Here is a 21,540-nt window from a genome sequence, read left to right as displayed (position 1 = left end):
GAATATTCTGATGTGGTCTGGTCTAATGCTGACAAGACAAGCCTCGACAGATTTCTCAGGTTGCAGAAGAGAGGTGCCTGCATTATTCCACAAAAAAAGACCAAAGAAGAACAATCTGAAAACTTGTTTAGAGAGCTGGGTTGGATCCCTTTAACTGATTGTTGGACTTTTCATAAATGCCTATTTGTATTCAAATGCATGAAAGGACTTTGTCCATCATACCTCAGGAACATGTTTACCTGCAATTCTGAAGTACAGAACTACAACACTAGAAACAAATCTAACATTCACAAGGTTGAAATATGATCCAAATCTGGTTATAGAGCCTTCAAATATTCTGCTGCTAAATTATTTAACAGTCTGGATTATATAGTTAAAAACTCTGTGTGTTAAATCAATTTGCTCAAACTATTGGTTATGTATATAACTGAAAATCTTCCATCCATTATCCATCCATTATCCATAACCACTTATCCTGTGCAGGGTCACTGGAGCCTTTCCCAGTTTACTATGGGCAAGAGGCGGGGTACACCCTGGACAAGTTGGCAGGTCATCACAGGGCCGACACATAGAGACAAACTACCATTCGCACTCATTGTCAATTTACAGCCACCAATTAGCCTAACCTGCATGTCTTTAGACTGTGGGGGAAACCGGACCACCCGGAGGAAACCCACACAGACACGGAGAGAACATGCAAACTCCACACAGAAAGGCCCTCGTCCACCACTGGGCTTGAACCCAGAACTTTCTTGCTGTGAGGTGACAGCGCTAACCACTACACCACCATGCTGCCTAAAAATGTTCTAGAAAAACTCTAAATTGTCTAATGTACTCAAACCTCTAAGTTATTATAATTTTCACACTACTTCTTAAAGTTTCAACTGTCGATACATAAGCTCTCATATTTTTATTCAAATTATTAAATTGTATTCATTCTCTTTAATATATATTTGCCTTTAATTTATATTGATGTTGTGCACAGGTTTCATGTAAATAAGTGTCAGCTTTTGAAACCCTGTGCCTAAAAAGTATTATTATTATTATTATTATTATTATTATTATTATTAGTGTATTTAATTTATCTTTAAGACCAGCCCTTAAAATTTGTAGTAAATTTAAGTACCTTTACTGAACTTTTTAAATTTATTCAGTATACTTGTCACTTTAAGACCCTTTATTGGTATTCTTACAGTGGTGCTGTTGTGAACCCTTTAGAATTTTCTATATTTCTGCATAAATATGACTGAAAACATCATCAGATTTTCACACAAGTCCTAAAAGTAGATAAAGAGAACCCAGTTAAACAAATGAGACAAAAATATTGTACTTGGTCATTTATTTATTGAGGAAAACAATCCAATATTACATATCTGTGAGTGGCAAAAGTATGTGAACCTTTGCTTTCAGTATCTGGTGTGACCCCCTTGTGCAGCAATAACTGCAACTAAATGTTTCTGGTAACTGTTGATCAGTCCTGCACACTGGCTTGGAGGAATTTTAGCCCATTCCTCCGTACAGAACAGCTTCAGCTCTGGGATGTTGGTGGGTTTCCTCACATGAACTGCTTGCTTCAGGTCCTTCCACAACATTTCAATTGGATTAAGGTCAGGACTTTGACTTGGCCATTCCGAAATATTAACTTTATTCTCCTTTTTAGGGTAGTCACACTAAAGGCGAAATGAGCCGGAATGCTGTCGTAATGAAAATTCTTCGTATATTCCAGGATATTCAAAGTGCATTCTAAAAATTCTGAATGCATTCTGAGTGCATTCCAAACATTCGGGCCCATTCTTGTGGCCGGCCCGAATGTTTTGCCCATGCCCCAAACATTCGAGGTGCATTCGAAGAGGAGAAATATTGATTGGCATTCGAAGTGCATTCTAATAACTGCATTCTGACTGCATTCTAAATATTCTTACGGCATTCCAAAAGCATTCAAAACATTCTGATCATGTTTGAGGGAAAAATCGAAATGGCAAGCCACTTCAAATCCTGCAAGAATGTCCCGAATGTGCCTCGAATGAGCCGGAAAGCTGTCGGAATGAAAATTCTTCGTATATTCTGGGATATTCGAAGTACATTCTAAGTATTCGAGCTGCATTCTCTTTGAATTCTTAGACATTCGAAACATATTCGGCGGCTATTTCGGGAGCATTCTGACTGCATTTGAGGTGAATTCATACAGCATTTGAGGCACCTTCCGACCAGACTTTGGGTGGTATTTGGGCAGCAATCGAACCTCACTTGTATGGCATTCAGAGTGCATTCTTAATATTCTTACTGCATTCTAACAGCATTCTAGGTATTCCTACTGTGTTCCAACTACATTTGAACTGCATTCAAAAGCTAATACACCCGGAATGTGCAAGAATAATTCAAGGCGGGTTCGAAGCGCATTCTAAGTATTCGAACGGCATTCTTACAAAGCTGTAAGAATGTTGGTCAGTTTGAAATTCCCACCCAAATGTGGCACGAATTTTGAAAATTTTTTCATTCCGGCTGGTTCTGCTTGATTCCTGCTAATTCCGAATAAGTGTGACGGGGGCCTTAACCATTCTTTGGTAGAACAACTTGTGTGCTTAGGGTCGTTGTCTTACTGCATGACCCACCTTCTCTTGAGATTCAGTTCATGGACAGATGTCCTGACATTTTCCTGTAAAATTCGATGGTATAATTCAGAATTCATTGTTCCATCAATGAACAGGCCCAAACCATGATACTACCACTACCATGTTTCACAGATAGGATAAGGTTCTTATCCCATCTGTTCATTCTTTTTAACAGCATTTCGTTACCTTTACGATGTCATGGAAAGTCACTTAAAGTAATACTACAATAATTCTTCAAGTTATAAATACACTGAAATTTCATAATATTATTTTGTAAACTTTTAGGATACTTTAAGACTATCTTAGGGCCCGTTTACACGAGGACGCTGTCGGGTAAAAACGACTAAATATTTTATCGGAAGTGCCTTTCGTCTACACGGGGACGGCATTTTCGAGGCTGAAAAACGGAAAAAATTGAAAACGCCTTCCAGAGTGGATAAGTTAAAAACAGCCCCCGTTGCATATCCATCTAAACTACCCAATACGCGAAACTCTGCTTGGATCTGCTCACGTCGAGTACACGTTTACGTCATAGTAAGAGCATGTGTGGCAGCGGGGGCATGGTCAAGCGCCGGTCTGTGACAGGAGGGTGGAGTCAGGGAAGGTAAGTGGCAGAATCACTACACCTGATGTCAATTAACCTGTGTTTGTGTGTCTTCCCAGTGACCGCGCCCTATTTAAAGAGGGAGAGCAGAGAAGCTCATCCCCAAGCTAGACGCCAGTTGCATGTGTCTCTGTTGGTTTAAAAATATTGTTAGACTGAAAAGTGTGGCAATAAAGCCTATTTGTAAACCTGATCTCTGTCCTGCCGTCCTCTGTGCTCCACCCACTCATATAGAACGGCTACAGCATGTCTGATTACATCGATCCAACGGACCTTCAAGCTGCTCTGGCAACCTCACGAGTAGCCATAGCCAGAGTAGTCAAAGTTTTCGCGGCGCAGATGTGCAGATTAGACAAGACGGAAGACGTTGCGCATGCGTGCAGACATAGTGGAGGTCTTTCACAGCACCACTAAGCCGCCTGGCATGCACATCCAATTGAATTCCACACATTTATGCGTCACCGTATAGACGCAGATTTCCTCCTTGAAAACGGTCGTGTAGACGCGGAAAAAAGTGAGAACGAAAAAGGACTTTTGCGTTTTTGTTTCAGACCGTCCCCGTGTAAAGTGGGCCTTAAAGCTGTTAATTCGCTTAGTGTGTAACCCATGCCCCTTGCATTTTGCAGGTGAGAGGTCTGTGACCACATGCCTGACTTCTGAGGTAGCCCATACGCTGTCTCTGTTCCTGTGCAGGTCTCGATACTTGAATGCCAATAGCTCAATGAAATATCTTCAGCCTGCTAAACTTGGGTGAGTTAGTCAGTGAGTGAGTGAATCAGTGAGCTAATGAATGAGTCACTGAGTCAAAGAGTGAGATGGTCAGTGAGTGAGTGAAAGAATGCATGAATTAAACAGCTCCCTGAGATGCTTCATATAAAAAAAACGAGTGAACTTTATATTAACTAATTTGTGCCAAATTGTTCTTTAGTTCACTTCAATCCTTCACTCACAAACTTTTTGGTTTATCTTGGAATTGTTCAGCGTAAAATTCAGAACATTTTTGTCGAACATAACAAACCAAAGACTGGAGCTGATTCTTCTCAGTCTCCCTCAATGAATGTCTACCATGAGTGGCTTTATTTTACAGGATAGATTCAGAGTAGAAGCACGTGTACACACACACACACACACACACACACAGGAAGCGGAGTCTATTTTTTAAAAGTGCAACAGCAACACCAAGTGGAAGTATCTGGGAAATTCAAGCAGCACGATAATGCAGCACAGTTTACTGCAAGTGAGTGGAGACATGTCGTATAAGATTAGTATAATGGTTTTGCATACAATCAATAAATACTGTATATTTATATCCAAAAAAATCTGGTGGCTTTGCCAAGTAGTTTTTTTCCCACTTTGTAAAATAAGTAACAAAAATAGTCAGACTGCATTTGTTAAAATTTTCAGTCTACTTTCCAAATATTTGAGTTCTTTTTATTTGCTTTCATACATTTTTGTCTTGTCTTTCTTCCTGTAACATCTAAGCAAGCAAATTAAGTTTTATTTATACCACAACGGTATTATGAAATGTGCAAGTAATATTAACTTATTGTTTCTGCAGTGGTAACTTACACAGGGACTTTCATGGAAGATGCTCCACATGAACAGACTTTTAAAAGAAATGTGATCACTGATATGAACAATTCTGAAATATGTTTCTTTAGTATGTATAGAAGGAACATCCAGGATCAGTGCTTTGTAACAGTCAGAGATAAAGCTGTCTGACGAGGGAAATTCGTCAGGATGTAGAGCTCTGCATTTTTTTTCCTTATTAAGATTTAAAATAAGGAGCAAAACTGTTTATAGCTGCTATAACACAAGGGACATTTTTCACAGACATACCACATTTAAGCTATTCCACGAAATCAAGTCGTACATGAGCTGATAGCCGCTGAGATGCGTAGCACCGAGTTGGCTATAAGCCATGTACCGTACGACAAGATTGAGGGGAATAACGGTTTTATTCTATTAGACTGGTACCAAAATTCAAAAAAGTGCTTATTTAAGGAGTTAAAGGCATTTTTGAGACAAAGTCGGCAAACAGTCTTATTTTGTCAATTTGGGTGTGCCGAATTCAAATCTGCAATATGCCGAGCTCTATCTGACCTCTGTTGACCTCTAGAGGTCATTGAACTTTGGGCCTGTAAACGTCTCAGCTGAACCCAGTTTCTCAGCTTTCTAAGGAATGAAATGTACTAAAATGATTAATGAAGTTAGCAAATGGCCTTGTTTGTTAAATGTTTGGGTGCTGAATTCATTTTTCATTTGTAAAATGACATATGACCTCTGATAACCTCAAGGTCATTAAACTTGGCCTATAGGCCGATGCATTTAACGGCATTTTTAAACTGACTTTACTCCCCCAAAAAGAATATGAACAGACAAAAAACAAATAGAAAGGAACAAATACAACATTAAATGCCAGTCCATGTACGTGACTTACTTTTCACAATGAGAATGCCTAGGCGATCACCTTACATAACATTGCATTACATTTAGCGGTTATTGTTTATACAAAGCTACTGAAAAAAGGACAGATTCAGCAGCATACAAAATGTGGGGGCATACAGGGTATACAGGTTAATCAGGGTTAGTATATATGAGAGTTTTTTCTTTGTTTTTTGTAAAGGCTTTACCCCGTTTAAAACAAAACACAAACAACAAAGAAAAAAACTCATATATACTAACCCTGATTAACCTGTATATCCTGTACGCCCCCACATTTTGTATGCTGCTGAATCTGTCCTTTTTTCAGTAGCTTTGTATAAACAATAACCGCTAAATGTAATGCAATGTTATGTAAGGTGATCGCCTAGGCATTCTCATTGTGAAAAGTAAGTCACATGTACATGGACTGGCATTTAATGTTGTATTTGTTCCTTTCTATTTGTTTTTTGTCTGTTCATATTCTTTTTGGGGGAGTAAAGTCAGTTTAAAAATGCCGTTAAATGCATCGGCCTATAGGCCAAGTTTAATGACCTTGAGGTTATCAGAGGTCATATGTCATTTTACAAATGAAAAATGAATTCAGCACCCAAACATTTAACAAACAAGGCCATTTGCTAACTTCATTAATCATTTTAGTACATTTCATTCCTTAGAAAGCTGAGAAACTGGGTTCAGCTGAGACGTTTACAGGCCCAAAGTTCAATGACCTCTAGAGGTCAACAGAGGTCAGATAGAGCTCGGCATATTGCAGATTTGAATTCGGCACACCCAAATTGACAAAATAAGACTGTTTGCCGACTTTGTCTCAAAAATGCCTTTGGGTGTCACAATTCTGGATTTTGGTACCAGTCTATATCCACATTGACTGGATTTGTCGAAACACTGCACTTTGTTTTTTTTTTGCAAATTTGATAAAAACTTTACACAAAACTTCCGACAATCATTTCCGCTTAGCATGTAAACAAACCAGCGAAATGACAGTAGCAATTTGTGAAAAATGCTAATAATTCTTGAAGAAAAATTAAAATTAATGTTCTCACCATCAAATACTTTTATTCCATATGTTGTTGCTTTTTTTTGGGGGGGGGGGGGGGGGGGTTCAAGTAGAGCATTTATGTTATCCTTGGTTGGTTCAGCAACACTGTCCACCGTTTTGTTTTTCTCTACTCACAGTGTATGAGCTGTTAGTCTTGTAGTTAGAGTAGCCAAATCAGGGCATGCGATTGTGGATAGAACAGCAGCAAATGTAACCGTAAACAGATCCAAAAGTGTGGCTATTAAAAAAAAAAAAAAAAGAATAAAGAATTGTTATAGTTGGCAAATAGTTGTAATAACAGGAACAAAACACCACAACATGTGCTGTTATGGAACATGAATCAACTTCAAGTTGTCAAAGTAATTCCCTTGGATGTAGGTAACTATCACAGTGCCCTGTTGTTGACCATTTTCATCAAACATGCTCCTGGGAGTGTTTATTCCTGGTCAGCTTTTGGCCCTGATAACATGGATGTGTAATGACTTAAACACATGATAAACTACAATATTTTAGGAACATCAATGTCCAATATCCATATGCTTTATTTGAATTTATTTCATATTCACAGACAGACAGCAGTACAAAGAAAAATAAAGCAATATGAAATGATTTACATTGATCTTCACAGTTATAAAATTCAATCTATGCAATAACTAATGAAATTCACATTAACAGTAAAGATACTAAAAATGCACTCATTTTATTTATTTATTTATTTTTATAAACGCACTCATTTTAATTTCCACAGACAAAATTCAATGAAATAAACACTGCAGCAATGAGAAGTCATACAGAAGGGGAAAATGAAAACACAATGTTATTTTTAAGTGGATTTTTCTGTAACATGCAATTGTTTAGCAAACACTACAGTAACACAGCTTTGCACAAAGATACTCCACTCAGTTTATTCACTTGCACTCCAACACTGCTGCTCTTTATTCAATTTTAATCTTCAGTCCATGAATCTTTGCCTGAATCCTGCAAAATAAAGTTACAGGAACCAAATTAACATATTAAACATTTTTAAATTAAAATACACACACACACTTGATGTTTTGATATAATACAAAGGGCACTTATTAAAAAATATTTCACTTTCAGTTCCTTGGTAAAATGTTAAGTGTCTTGTGAGATTCAGATATGCATACTTTCAAAGCCCAAATATTTCCCTTGGTTACAACACTGTGGTTATTCATTTAACTTGCAAGCTGACAATGAAGCCAAGTGACAGTCAGCGACAAACTTGCACTCACCTTTTTTTTTTTCCTTAAATGCATCTGGTTTAGTGTTATTGTGAGGTATTGGGCCACCACAAGACACCAGAACAGTTTAAGGGCCTCTTCGCAACAATTCTACAAGTCTCTGGAAGTGTACTGGAGCAAACAACACATTTCTTCCACTGAATTGATTGCTCTACATCGCCATCATCAAAAATCATTCTCTAACATCCCCAAATCTTCCATAGGTATTCAATTGGGTTGAGATCGGGTGAGTGTGAAAGCCACAGCACAAATCATTTTCATCCTCAACAGATCATTCAGTGAGCCCTAAGGACCTGTGGATAAAGATGATCCCAGCACATATACCCAAACCATGCTAGCATATAAATATGTAAGCAGATCCAGGATTTGTTTTTTCCTTTTTCAGTCTGTTCCCAACATAACTCAAAACGTACTGAATAGATCTGGATGAAATTTGGTGGACAGCTTTAGTATTATCCTAGGTTCAAATGATTTGATTGATAATATGTGGCTTGGTGGAGGTACAACTAGACTGTCCTTCTAGTTTGTTTGTCTGTTCCCAATGTAACTCAAAGTAGTGAATGGATTTTGATGAAATTTGGAGGAAAGGTGAACCATGGACCAATTAATTAGATTGTGATGCAAATCCAGATATGTATTCATATCCAGGATTTCTTCGTCTGTTCTCAATGTAGCTCAAAAAGTATTGGAAGGATTTAGATGGAATTTGGTGGACAGTTTTCGTATTATCCTAGGTTTAAAGTTGTTTGATTTTGATGTTGAAAATATGTGGCTTGACAGAGGGATGTGCTCTACCGAGTGCCCTTCTAGTTTGTTCATCCATTTCCATTGTAACTCAAAAAGTAGTGAACAGATTTTGATGAAATTTGGAGGAAAGGTGGGCCATGGATCAAGGAACAATTGATTAGATTGTGATGCGAATCTGAATACGCATGTGGATCCAGGATACAGATATGTATGCAGATTCAGGATTTTTTTTTGCCTGTTCCCAATACAACTCAAAAAGGAGTGAACTAATTTGGATGAAATTTGGTGGACAACTTTAGTATTATCCCAGGTTCAAGTTATTTGATTTTGATGTTGATATGTGGCTTAGCGGAGGTATACGCTCTACCGAGTGCCCTTCTAGTTTGTTTGTTCCCAACGCATCTCAAGAAGTAGTGAACGGATTTTGATGGAATTTGGAGGAAAGGTAGGCCATGGGCCAAGGAGCAATTGATTAGATTTTGATGCAAATCCGGTTACGTATATGGATCCAGATGCGTTTCCGGATCCAGGATTTTTTTTTGTCTGTTCCTAACGCAACTGAAAAAGTAGTGAAAGGATTTTGATGAAATTTTGAACAAAAGGTGGGCCATGAGCAAAGAAACAATTAGAGTTTGATGCAAATCCGGATATGTATATGGATCCAGGATTTTTTTTTTGTCCATTTCCAACATAACTCAAAAGTAGTGAACAGATTTTGATGAAATTTGGTGTTCAGCTTTAGTATTATCCTAGGTTCAAGTGATTTGATTTTGATGTTATGTGGCTTGGTGGAGGTATGAGCTCTACCGAGTCCCTTTCAAGTTGTTGTTGAAGAATCCAATGCAGGACATTTTTTTTTCCCCCTCTCCAGTTTAAATGTGCATATAAATAATGAAATCCTCATGGGGTTTGCAATTTTAGAGGCTCTGACAGTACAGCCAGTTTGAGCTTAATAAAATTACTTGAGGGGGTACAGAAGTAGCGCACTAATTAGAGTGTCAAGTACCACAGGGGTGGCGCCAGCTGTCACGCTGCAGATCTGCCCCTGTTGTTTGACATCACGTGTCTTTACCACAAATACTGTTCAAGATAAAATAATTGAAAGTGCAGTGGTTCATATTTTATCAAATGATGTGAAATGTCTGAGCAAACCCTTCCCTGTGGATAAGAAGCCTTTTTGCAAATGCACTGAAATGATCTCTATACGTTTAATGTGATGATTTTAGTGAGAGAACTTTAATCTTAACTGCATCAGTTTGCACAAATGTGTCTTCCAATGCTGAAAAGGAAATAAACAAGTAACAGAAGGTCTTCATGCTTACTTTTTCATGACGTCTTGGATGTAACTCTTCACCAGTTCATAGTAATGATCAATCTGCACCTATGTGAGATAAAATATGGGAAATGAATTAAATTCAATTTACATAAGCTCAGCCAATCAGTTTCTGACTGTATTTATTCATACACATAAGAATGCTGTGATATAACTAGGGCAACTATTTAAGGAAATACTCAGGGGTGGGGGTGGTATTTATTCATAAATTTAAAAAAGTAATGGGTGCCAAATTGTTGTGGCATAAGAATAAAAAACACTTCACCATGTACTCTTAAGACATGTGCTTCATGCTGCATCACATGAGCCTGCAGTTGATTATTTTCCTAGAACTACATGCCCAGTCATGGGTTAGTTCTCATGTATATTTTTATAACATTCAAACTCACCTTATGCTTTTCATAGAATACTGGACAGGTGAACGCTGCAACATCACCTACAGGAGGAGACAGAAATCAATGGATTATTCCAAAATCTTTAAAGCATGATAGAAGTAAAAGATGTGGCATTATTTATCGTTCACCAGGTCAGACTAGGAGCTAGAGATATTACCGGCTTCCATCCCTGAATTGAACAATCCTTGCTTTATAACTCATATACCCATTTGGAGTAAACAAAGTCTCTGATAGCTTTTGCGTCATGTCAATCACTTGTCTCTGTAGTCTGTTCATTCTCCTTTAGATCAGCTCGCACAGTAAACCCATCTGAAGGGGAATGTGAGTCAAAGCCACCACTTTTCTAGCAACATAACTGGCAAAACCATCTATTTCCACAGTTCACTTAACACGCAAATAATCAAATCCGTTCGGTTTGCCCAATACTCCTGTCTGAATAATAGTCAGTCCCTTGATTGTGTGCAGTCATTTGGGGGCATGAGAGATGCTGCAACAGAAATCATTCTCCACTTTGGCCGGTTATTTGCATCTGAGAGAAGACTATGCAAGTCACAACCTAATCAAGCCTTAAAATGTCTTCACTCCAATTCTTACGTGGTCTGCCACGTCGCCTTCCTCCTTCAACAGTGCCCTGGAGGATCGTTTTCAACAGGGTGCTGTGCCTGGTGACATGTCCAAACCACTGGAGGTTCCGCCTTTTTACTTTTGCCTGTAGTGTCATTCATGTCTTTCTACGGGCTTTAAAAATAAATAAATAAATAAAAACCCAGCTTGGCGGCACCCATCTCCTCTCCAAGCTTGTGCTAGTTGGCTGTTGTCCTCTGTGGGATCATTCACCCTTTAACAAGTTTTGTTTTTAATCCTGTTGGGTTACTAGCAACCCTCATCAGAAAAGTCTGATGGGGAGCCAGTTTAGTCGCCGACAACCTGACCATGAAACAGGTAGTACTGGGCTACATGGTACCAGTAGCACTTGAGAAGAAGTGACCTGACTTCAAATAAATAAATAAATAAATAAAAGCAGCTTTATTCATTCGTCTTGGGAATATAAAAAAACACAATGAATTTACAACAAAAACCCAACAAAATCATGGAATTACATATCCAAAAAATAGATAAACAGGAGTTTGACCACATCTGGTTGTTTAGGAGGCGAGATGCTCTTGGGATAAAAGACGCATGTCTTTCAGTTCCCAATAATGGGATTGAGAGACAACTTTTGTTTCTAGTAGCTTACTTGTGGGTCACCATTCTTGGAAGGAACACGTGATTTGGATGATTAGGATCCTTTATAAATTCCTTCAAGCTCACGTATGGTTGCCTCATCTCTTCATTTCTCCAGACTTGCAAGACTTGTCTTCAGGATGCCAATTATGGCCATACAGCGATCCTGCACTTGTTTTATTTCCTCTGCAAGGCATTTTGAGATGCCGCTCCAGACCGGGGATGCGTACTCTAGCACCAGAAGAATCGTACTGCAGTAAACAGTGATCCCCACATCCTTAGGTAGATTAGCCTTCCTGCATTCACATAACCTTTTGTTAGCTTTAATTATTTCATGAACATGGTGGTTCCAGTGCAGATCCTGTTGCCAAACACTTAAGAGTTTAAACGTAGAGACCCTCTCAATGGCAGCACTTCCTATGTCCAGGCTGTCAGGCTGGGTGGACACCTGGTTGAAGGATATCCACGTCTTTAGTTAAGAACCATTTGATTGGAACTTGACCACTCATACAGATTATCCATTTGTGTGCTGCTCCCAATGTAACTCAAAGTAGTGAGCAGATTTTGATGAAATTTGGAGGAAACATGAGCTATAGGCCAAGGAACACTTGATTAGGTTTGGATGCAAATCTGGATATGGATCCAGGATTTTTTTTTTTTCTGTTTTTGTCTGTTCCTGCTTTTTTGGGGGGTAGCAGGGGGAGGGGACACAAAACCAAACTTTGAGACATCCAGGATTTGATACAGGGAAAAGAGGATCTTTCCAGGAGAATCCGAGTCTGCAAGCTTGGCTGTAAGAATATAAATACTCAAATTATCCGAGCTGAACACTTGATGGGTGCGAGATGAATTTTGAATAAGTTGCACTTTATTAAGCTCTATGCTAGATGAAAGCTTACTGATTGGAAAAAGTAGAAAGAGGCTTAACAGTGACAATGCCAATAGAAAGATTAGAGGTTCTATTAAGCAGGGCTTAAGTGGTTGACGGGTAAAATTACAGATTTGAAGCTCAACCATTATTCTGAATCATGTATACATGTGGTCAATTATTTAAGAGGCATTGCTGTAGGGCAACGAGCGCTATTGTAAATCTGAAGGACATTTTGCATAACAGTAGAAGGCGATGTCATCAAATTGTCTGACCGAGGAGGAGAAAATATATGATGCAGACTCCGATCTGAACCGTGAGGAAATCTTTGTGACATGGACAGTAAAGGTTTTATGTTTATCAATGGATACAGAGTGGAGTCTGCCAGAGAGAGGATGTAAACCATGCCAGAAATTTCTTGGCGAGCAAGGATTTCACTCCATCAAAGGCTGCAGTGAGCTCTAAAAGAGGGAGGATACTGAGGATACCAGAGTCAGCAGACAAGAAAAGAATATTAGGTGACTCTTCCAGTCTGGTTTCCTTTCACTGCACAGCACTGATACAGCTTTTGTAAAAGCTCAAAAGGGGTTGATGGAGCAAGGTCATTCTGTCGCAGAGTGGCTACAGGGTCCATAGTCTGAAATACATACATGGATCAAGGCCAGGAATGTCACTAATAAACCTGATTTATTCCTAAATTCCAGGGTTTTTTTTTATCCAATGTATAAATGAGAATTTATGAAACCCGAAATGTATATGAACTTTTCTTTGTCCTCATGCACTGCTGAGCTAGAAGGAGGACTAAAGGGAGGTCTTAGAGAGGGACTAGGAGAGTGGGCATGCAAAGGGCTAGAGGAGGAGCTGATGGAAGGAGCCATGCTAGGGCTGTGCACTGCTTGCTCTATGGGAGAGGCCAAGCAAGGCTCAACAGGAGGGATGATGGGTGAAACTGAATGGGTGGCGGCAAGGGAACAGACTACGGTACAAGAGAGACCACTGCAGGGGCCCAGAATGGGGCAAGAGATGGGCCAAAAGATGGGCTAATTGGTAGGGAAAAAAAATAAATAAATAAAAAAAATTTAAAAAAAAGAGACTTGGTAGGCGATGGACTGAGATGTGGGGGTACAGTGATGGCTTAGTCACTGTTCGGTCCTTGAGGAAGGAGTTCAATTCTAAGTCGCATTAGATAAAAGCATCTGCCAAGTAAATAAATAACCCTGAGTATAAAGTGTAAATAACCGGAACATCAAGGATGTAGTCGCTCATCTGGCCTGCCATCAAAAACAACCATGACAAAACATCAAACAGAACTGAATTGTGACAATGTAAGAGAGGACTAACCTCCACGAGAAATCATTCACAAGAGGAAAATCAACAAAAGGACTCAATTTTGCTCCCCAAGGAAAGATCTACCCAAAACATCGAACAGAACTGAATTTGCATGATAAATGAGAGAGAAGATACAATTCTAGTCAGAAGAAAATGACAATACAACGACAGAGTTTTGTACAGAAGGACGAGTTCTTTCAAATAAAAATCAGAACTGAAATCCATTGAGAATAGAGGGAGGAGACACGATTTAACTGAAAACAAAAAGCTGTAAACCAATTGTTTACAACAAGGGGGAGAAAAAAAAGTTTTGTTCCCTTGGGGAACAAAAAAAACTGATCAGAACTGATCTTGGCTAAGAACTGCGAGAGATACAATTCTAATGAAAAGTCCCAAAACTCATTAAGGTAACCTAACCAGCAGTTCATTTGCAAAAAATTGACAATGCAATGACCAAGTGTTGTACAGAAGGACTAGTTCTCTCAAACAAAACAATCAGAACTGAAATCCACTAAGAACTGAGGGAGGAGATAAGATTTAACTGAAAATAAACAAAGTTGTATAACAAATCATAAACAATAGGAAAATCAACAAACAAAAACGACCAAGTTTTGTTCCTCATGGTAAGATCGACCCAAAACCGAAATCGGATGAGAAATGAGAGAGGAGATACAATTCTAGTGACAGGCCTGGAAAATTCAGTCTAATTAACTCGTTAGCAAAAAATTTGACAAAACAACCACCAAGTTTTGTGTGGAGTGAGGAGTTCTTTCAAACAAAACAAATAGAACAGAAATCCATGGAGAACTGATGGAGGAGATACGACTGAATTGCGGGTGACAGATGAATGACGGACGCCACACCATGGCAACAGCTCATTGGCCTTATGGCCAGATGAACTAACAAGGGGATGAACTTGCAGAGGGACAAGAGGAGAAGAAATACAGTGGAAGGGACCAAGCAAGGAACTTGAGGAGGAACCCAAGAAGGGAACATGGAAGATGATAGAAGTGAGATGAAGGAAGAGAATATGGGAACTAGAGAATAGAGCAGGAAGAGATTAGTCCTTTCCTTTGGCACCTGCTCTCTCTCATTGCAGATGCCAATTTGAAGATATTATTTGAAGGTAATTATGAGAATGTATGGTTTTCCAAATGGTTTCATCATACTGCATTTTCTTTTAAGAAATAAATGCTGACTTTGGTTTGAAGTGAAATGGACAGTGTTTTTCAGTATAGCATGACTACAACACACTGATGTAAGAAGAATTCCATTCACTTCTATACATCAGTGTTTAATTCTGGGGGGGGGGGGGGGGGGGGGGACCACTCACAACAACATGATCAAATATTAGCTATTGCTCACTTACGTATACCCCTGCTCTCGCTTATCAGAATGCAAGCAATCGAAGGAATAGGACACTTATTATGAATGTTGACTTCAACAAATAATTAACCCTGAAACAAGTAAATAAAGAGCAGTGTTCTCCCCCCAGGGATTTCAAATAGCATCCTAGTAAACTGTCACTTTGAACTAGCATTTTGCTTTTTGAAATAGAGTCAAAAATCCACCCAAATGTTTTGTAAATACGTTCAGTCGGTAAACAGGAAGTCGATGTGCGACAGACCTGAAAACGGTATACACCCCCAAGCTGAAGTTTGGTACCAAGTGGCTATGATTTGTGGTTGCTGAGAAAAAGGGTGTTTCAGACAGATGGAAATACAGACGGATGGAGGTAAACCAGTATACCCCCCCGTCCTTCGGAGCAGGGGTATAATAACAACAAAGCAATACCCTGCTGAAGAGATCAAGCAATGTAAGAGCAATTCAATGCAATGAAGGCTTTGCTTTTCAGCATGGTACATTATCTGCAGGTCACTAATGAAAAGCCATAAAGTTTGTATTATACAGGGTTAGTCAAAATTATGTTAACACTTAAATGGCAAAAACCAATTGGATCTGTAGTGGAAGTTCATGAATGGCATACTGCTGTACCATCTGTAAGTAGACGTCTGACGTCAATGTCGGGGTGTCAAAGTAGGGCCCAATTACACCAGTAGCGGTCACAGCGCACCACACATTCAGGAGAAAAATAATCCATTAGTGTTAACATGATTTTGACTAACCCTATATTTCACATTTTATCACAGTCATGTTTGCATTTAGTTCTGGCACAAACATGATGAAAATAGCCTTCCCTTTTAACACTGCTGAGGCAAACACTTACCAATAATGAGAACGGTGAGTCCATTAAACACAGACCCGACATAGGTCAGAACCCACAGCACCACTGCGAACTGTACACAATTAAAACACAAAACATATTACAACATTACAGGCATTTAGCAGACGCTCTTATCCAGAGTGACATACAACACACCCAGAGCAGCCTGGGGAGCAGTTGGGGGTTAGGTGCCTTGCTCAAGGGCACTTCAGCCATTCCTGCTGGTCCAGGGAATCAAACCAGCAAATTTTTGGTCCCAAAGCTGCTTCTCTTACCATTAGGCCATGGCTTCCCCATCATCATCATACCTTCAGAGAGTCAAGGAGATCCTCCACCAGGAAGAGATGCTTCAGTCTATTAATACTGGCATTGATGTGCTTCAACAGAACATCACGGTGTCTATGAAGGATATCAGCTGGTAGAGTTTCCTCCTGCTCCAGGTACAATCTGAAAACACACACAGCCAAAGTCCATACTTAACTGCTTTATTTCTCTAAAAGGACACACACTTACAGGCTATGTGCATGTTTCTCACTTAAATGGGTGCATGTTTTCAGCCTTCTGTACAGCAGCTGCGAATCCACTGTAGATTCGGAAACAGATGGTGACAGATAACAAAGCCAAAGCGATGTATGAACACACACTGATAACGCTGAGCAGACTCAGAGAGATCAATAGTGACAGTGTCGCTCCGAACACACATGCCGTCTTCTGTACGTCACGCCAGTACAGCAGATCCCAGACTGAAATACAAAACACACACACAGTCAAACTTTTTACAGGTTGACACAGCAGATCTCTTGAAATACTTAAACCAGAATTGTGAATGACTGCACACGAGGCGGTTATTTGAGCAAAAACAACATCTCTGCCTGCCAATTTGTATGTTACAGTAAAAATGCAGACTCACTTTATGATCACTATGGTTGTCTTAAGCTGTGTCTCAAATTGTATGCTATGCTTTATACCTAAAAGCATTCGCTATGCACTGATCAGCAAGAACACACTTTCAGGTTGACACACAAAGATGCTTGTTAAAATAAAAGTCAATCAATCAAAAATTCACGTGACGTACAACTATTTCACTGTGTAATGTTTAATAAAGGTGTAATGAAAAGCAATACTGTTTCTGTATTCAATGTTTTGATAGAAGTGCAAGTGCAATTCACTCAATTTCCATAGTAACCAACCCAAAGAAACAAACAGTTATTCCTTCACCAGCCTCTTTTTTTTGGTTTCTTGAAAACAAAGCATGGACACTGGAGTGTCACATCTAGCTTAAAAAGTGTACAAGGCCCTAGTCACACTACAGCTCACAATGCATTTGTGAATACTTGGTGATGAAAAATTGGTAGCATCATTATCAATCATGTGACCCATGGCGAATGTTCTCTGAGCTTCGAGAGCTGTTTTTTTTGGTGCGTCTCCACCTCGTAAGTGGCCACAAACGTCATGAAACATTTCAGTGCATGCATTGAAATTTGGTGGCAAAGGTTTTAGCAAATTAAGTTTGGGAATAGAGTGGTGCTTGAAAGTTTGTGAACCCTTTAGAATTTTCTATATTTCTGCATAAATATGATGTAAAACATCATCAGATTTTCACACAAGTCCTAAAAGTAGATAAAGAGAACCCAGTTAAACAAATGAGACAAAAATATTATACTTGGTCATTTATTTATTGAGGAAAATGATCCAGTATTATATATCTGAGTGGCAAAAGTATGTGACCCTTTGCTTTCAGTATCTGGTGTGACCCCCCCCTTGTGCAGCAATAAGTGCAACTAAACGTTTCTGGTAACTGTTGATCAGTCCTGCACACCGGCTTGGAGGAATTTTAGCCCATTCCTCCGTACAGAACAGCTTCAACTCTGGGATGTTGGTGGGTTTCCTCACATGAACTGCTCACTTCAGGTCCTTCCACATTTCGATTGGATTAAGGTCAGGACTTTTGACTTGGCCGTTCCAAAACATTAACTTTATTCTTCTTTAACCATTATTTGGTAGAGCGACTTGTGTGCTTAGGGTTGTTGTCTTGCTGCATGACCCACCTTCTCCTGAGATTCAGTTCATGGACAGATGTCCTGACAATTTCCTTTAGAATTCGCTGGTATAAATCAAAATTCATTGTTCCATCAATGATGGCAAGCAGTCCTGGCCCAGATGCAGCAAAACAAGCCCAAACCATGATACTACCACCACCACGTTTCACAGATGGGATAAGGTTCTTATGCTGGAATGCAGTGTTTTCCTTCCTCCAAACATGACTCTTCTCTTTTAAACTGAAATGTTCTATTTTGGTCTCATCCGTCCACAAAACATTTTCCAATAGCCTTCTGGCTTGTTTGTCACTCACACCTGATTGTCATCCCATTGACTGAAAACACCTGACTAATTTCACCTTCAAATTAACTGCTAATCCTAGAGAGTCACATACTTTTGCCACTCACAGATAGGTAATATTGGATAATTTTCCTCAATAAATGAATGACCAAAGTATAATATTTGTGTCTCATTTGTTTAACTGGGTTCTCCTTATCTACTTTTAGAACTTGTGTGAAAATCTGATGTTTTAGGTCATATTTACACAGAAATATAGAAAGTTCTAAAGGGCTCGCAAACATTCAAGCACCACTGTACTTCCAGAAGCTCAGGGAACATTCAAATCCTCTTGACATGTATTTGTCTCGAATCCATGTCTCAGATGTTTGCGGGAGCCTCGGCAACACAGTGTAGCCCAACCTTCACAGAGACTTAAAGTGCATTTACATTCAGGGATCCTTCAGAGCATGCTGTGCTCGCTTGTGACCCAGTCGTTATGGAAAATGACTGATGCTGATTTGAGCACAAATCAGCATGTGCATAAGGATGGTGTTTTCACAGAGGCCTTGTGAAGTATTGTCAGGTATGCGGCAGTAGATGGAAGTAAGTGCAGGGAGTGTGTTTATTAGTAGGCATGATGTTTACAAAAACAATACCATAAGCAGAGTCATAAATGTGCCCAGAAACAAATGTGACCGTGATAATGAAAATACTTCGCAAAGTCTCTGGGAAAAAAAAAAAAAAAAAAAAAAAAAAGTGTCCTTATATGCACATACTGATTGCGCTCAAATCTATATCAGGCATTTCCCCAAACGACTGGGTCCCAGGAGCATGCAGAACACACTGAGCACACACAGCTGCTCGAGCTGCGCCAGACTGAAGTGCGTGAAGGTGCGACAGTTAAGTGTTCACAACTTTTAGCTCACCTGTATAATCACAAAAACACCTCATTTTCATCATATCCCATTGCAAAGCATCGCAAGCTGTAGTATGACCGTAACTTAAAGGCCAATTCACATAGGACACATTTCGCCTTTTGTTTTTAATACATCTATTTTAACAAGCGTTTCAGTCCAAAATCAGATGATGTCACATGCTGAAACATGCTGGCTCTTGTATAGCTGTACTTGTTTGGTAGCAAGGGTCGGCTGTGAATCAGAGTCGTAGAAAAAGAAAAAGTATATTTGTCGTTAACTCTGGGTTAATTACAAGGGTACTTCAAAAAGTTCTCTGCCTCACCCAGAAAACGTCACAGAAGAAAGACTGTTTTTGCATTATTTTTCAAGTCTCCTTTAACTTTAATGCCAACTGTGAAGTCCACCAATGTTCAAGCTTCGTCCTTGAATGGTATGGCGATTCTGATGTCTGCTTCTTTAACTTCCAGTGTGCCAGGATGTATACAAAGTTTAGAATCGACAAAGCCTTTGATCGTATGGTCAAGTAAGGTTTGTGGGTACTTCAGGCATTGGAACACTTTCCTTAAATGTTCACGTTCATCATTAAAATAGGACCATGAGGATGATAATCGATAGGTTCTGTCCAGCACCGTTTTAAATAAGCCTCGTTTATAGCGGTCACCCACATGACCTTTATAGTGTAGGAGGCTGGGGTTTATTGGCTTGACGTACACTTTAGTTTCGATATGACCGGATTTACTGAGAAGTTGCAAGCTAAGAAAGGGAAGCATGCAGTCTTTCTCAATTTCCATGGTACACTTTAAAGAGGCCTGGCAACGATTTAGGACATCCAGAAATGTAGAGCCTTCCACTTTATTAGGCATTACGACTACAATGTCATCAACATACCTCTGATAGTATTCTGGCATTTGACCTTGTTGTTGAGTATTGTCGATTGAACACAAACACATTGGCTAGCAGAGGCCTGAGCAGGAAACCCATAGCGACAGTCAATCTGTTCATATAGTGTTCCATTAAATTGGAACAGTTGATTTTTGGTTGCTAAGATGATGATTGACAAGGTCTGCTCTGCTTAATTGTAGGCCATACGGTGTCTGAGCGGCACCGAAACGTCATGCTCTTCCTTAATTTTTAGTACACTTTGTTTTTCTAAATCTTCAGAGATAAGGCTTTATAGTATACAGTTATGCCCTAAAATGGGAGTCCTGCTCCTTGTTTCTGGGTGAAGCTGAGAACTTTTTGAAGTGCCCTCGTATATGCTTGATTCATGAGTCTTATCTTTTCTACCAACAGTGAAACGTTTACCTCGCCCGGCCTTTCCAGTGACCTTGACCCAATTACCCCCAAAATTTAAATCAAGTAATCTATGGACCATTGCCCACCTACCCTGATAATTTGAAATCAATCAGCGCAACCGTCTAGACACTAGATTGTGAATGCAGACACAAACAAACTGCACCGATTACAATAGCTCGCCCCACTTACTCAGTCACAGGCGAGGTAATAACGCATATGCTCTGCACTATTATGAAATAACGTTCAATCTGAACTTACATCGCAAAGTCTTTTCAATAAACTCTTATTCATGAGTATCAATACTAACACTGTCATGTTTTCCTTAAGGCCATTATTAAAAAATTTTCTGTTTCCGGTCCATCGGCCGGGTGAGTGCCGTTTGTGCAGTTGAAATATATATTTTTTTTAAAACGCCGGTTTTTCGACATTTTTTTTCAGGTTCGTAAATCTAAAATCGAACTTGACATTTACGCATTCCCAGGGCTTTCCACTAAGGCTCATACTAGCCAGCCATGACAAATAAGTAGCCAGCCAGGGGGGAGTAAACACAAAAACTCCTGTGCACGCAGTTCCCAGGATTAAATGTATTTTCCACAGACCATTTATTTATTCAATTTACTCAAATACAAAGTAAAATGGCAGTAAACCTTCTTTCTTTTCTTGCGTATTGCATCATTAGGCGTTCCTGGCTTGTAAATCTCTTATTTTCGGTGCATGACACATTCACGCAGCTGAGCCTGCTATGAATTAACAACGACAATGGTCTGCAGTGGTGGCTACACAATTAAACCCTCAGCGAACATTTCTCCATTTGTGTATGAAAATACACTCAAACGACTCAGTTTGGTTTCATTTACAACCAACAGTGTCTTTTGATGCCAGCACGTAATTGAACGAGAGAAGACTGGTTTACCAGAGACAAAATAAGC

The 21,540-nt window shown here is 39.4% G+C and overlaps 1 protein-coding gene across 1 annotated transcript in view; it reads right to left on the bottom strand.

Annotated features, from left to right (window-relative positions):
* Nucleotides 1-7,576: 7,576 nt before the first annotated feature.
* LOC132885394 (reticulon-3-like) overlaps nucleotides 7,577-21,540 on the bottom strand; it is a 28,947-nt gene continuing 14,983 nt past the window's right edge. The window contains exons 2-7 of the mRNA XM_060920040.1: nucleotides 16,615-16,822; nucleotides 16,388-16,526; nucleotides 16,083-16,152; nucleotides 10,429-10,475; nucleotides 10,029-10,087; nucleotides 7,577-7,675 (exon numbers count right to left, since the gene is read on the bottom strand). Coding sequence (XP_060776023.1) covers nucleotides 7,633-7,675; nucleotides 10,029-10,087; nucleotides 10,429-10,475; nucleotides 16,083-16,152; nucleotides 16,388-16,526; nucleotides 16,615-16,822 — 566 coding nt within the window. The 3' untranslated portion in view covers nucleotides 7,577-7,632. The remainder of the gene's footprint in view (nucleotides 7,676-10,028; nucleotides 10,088-10,428; nucleotides 10,476-16,082; nucleotides 16,153-16,387; nucleotides 16,527-16,614; nucleotides 16,823-21,540) is intronic.

This window comes from Neoarius graeffei, chromosome 4, assembly GCF_027579695.1.
Source record: "Neoarius graeffei isolate fNeoGra1 chromosome 4, fNeoGra1.pri, whole genome shotgun sequence".
Classification (NCBI taxonomy): domain Eukaryota; kingdom Metazoa; phylum Chordata; class Actinopteri; order Siluriformes; family Ariidae; genus Neoarius; species Neoarius graeffei.
The sequence above is the reverse complement of the archived record's forward strand: the minus strand, read 5'-3'. Positions and strand labels throughout refer to the sequence as shown.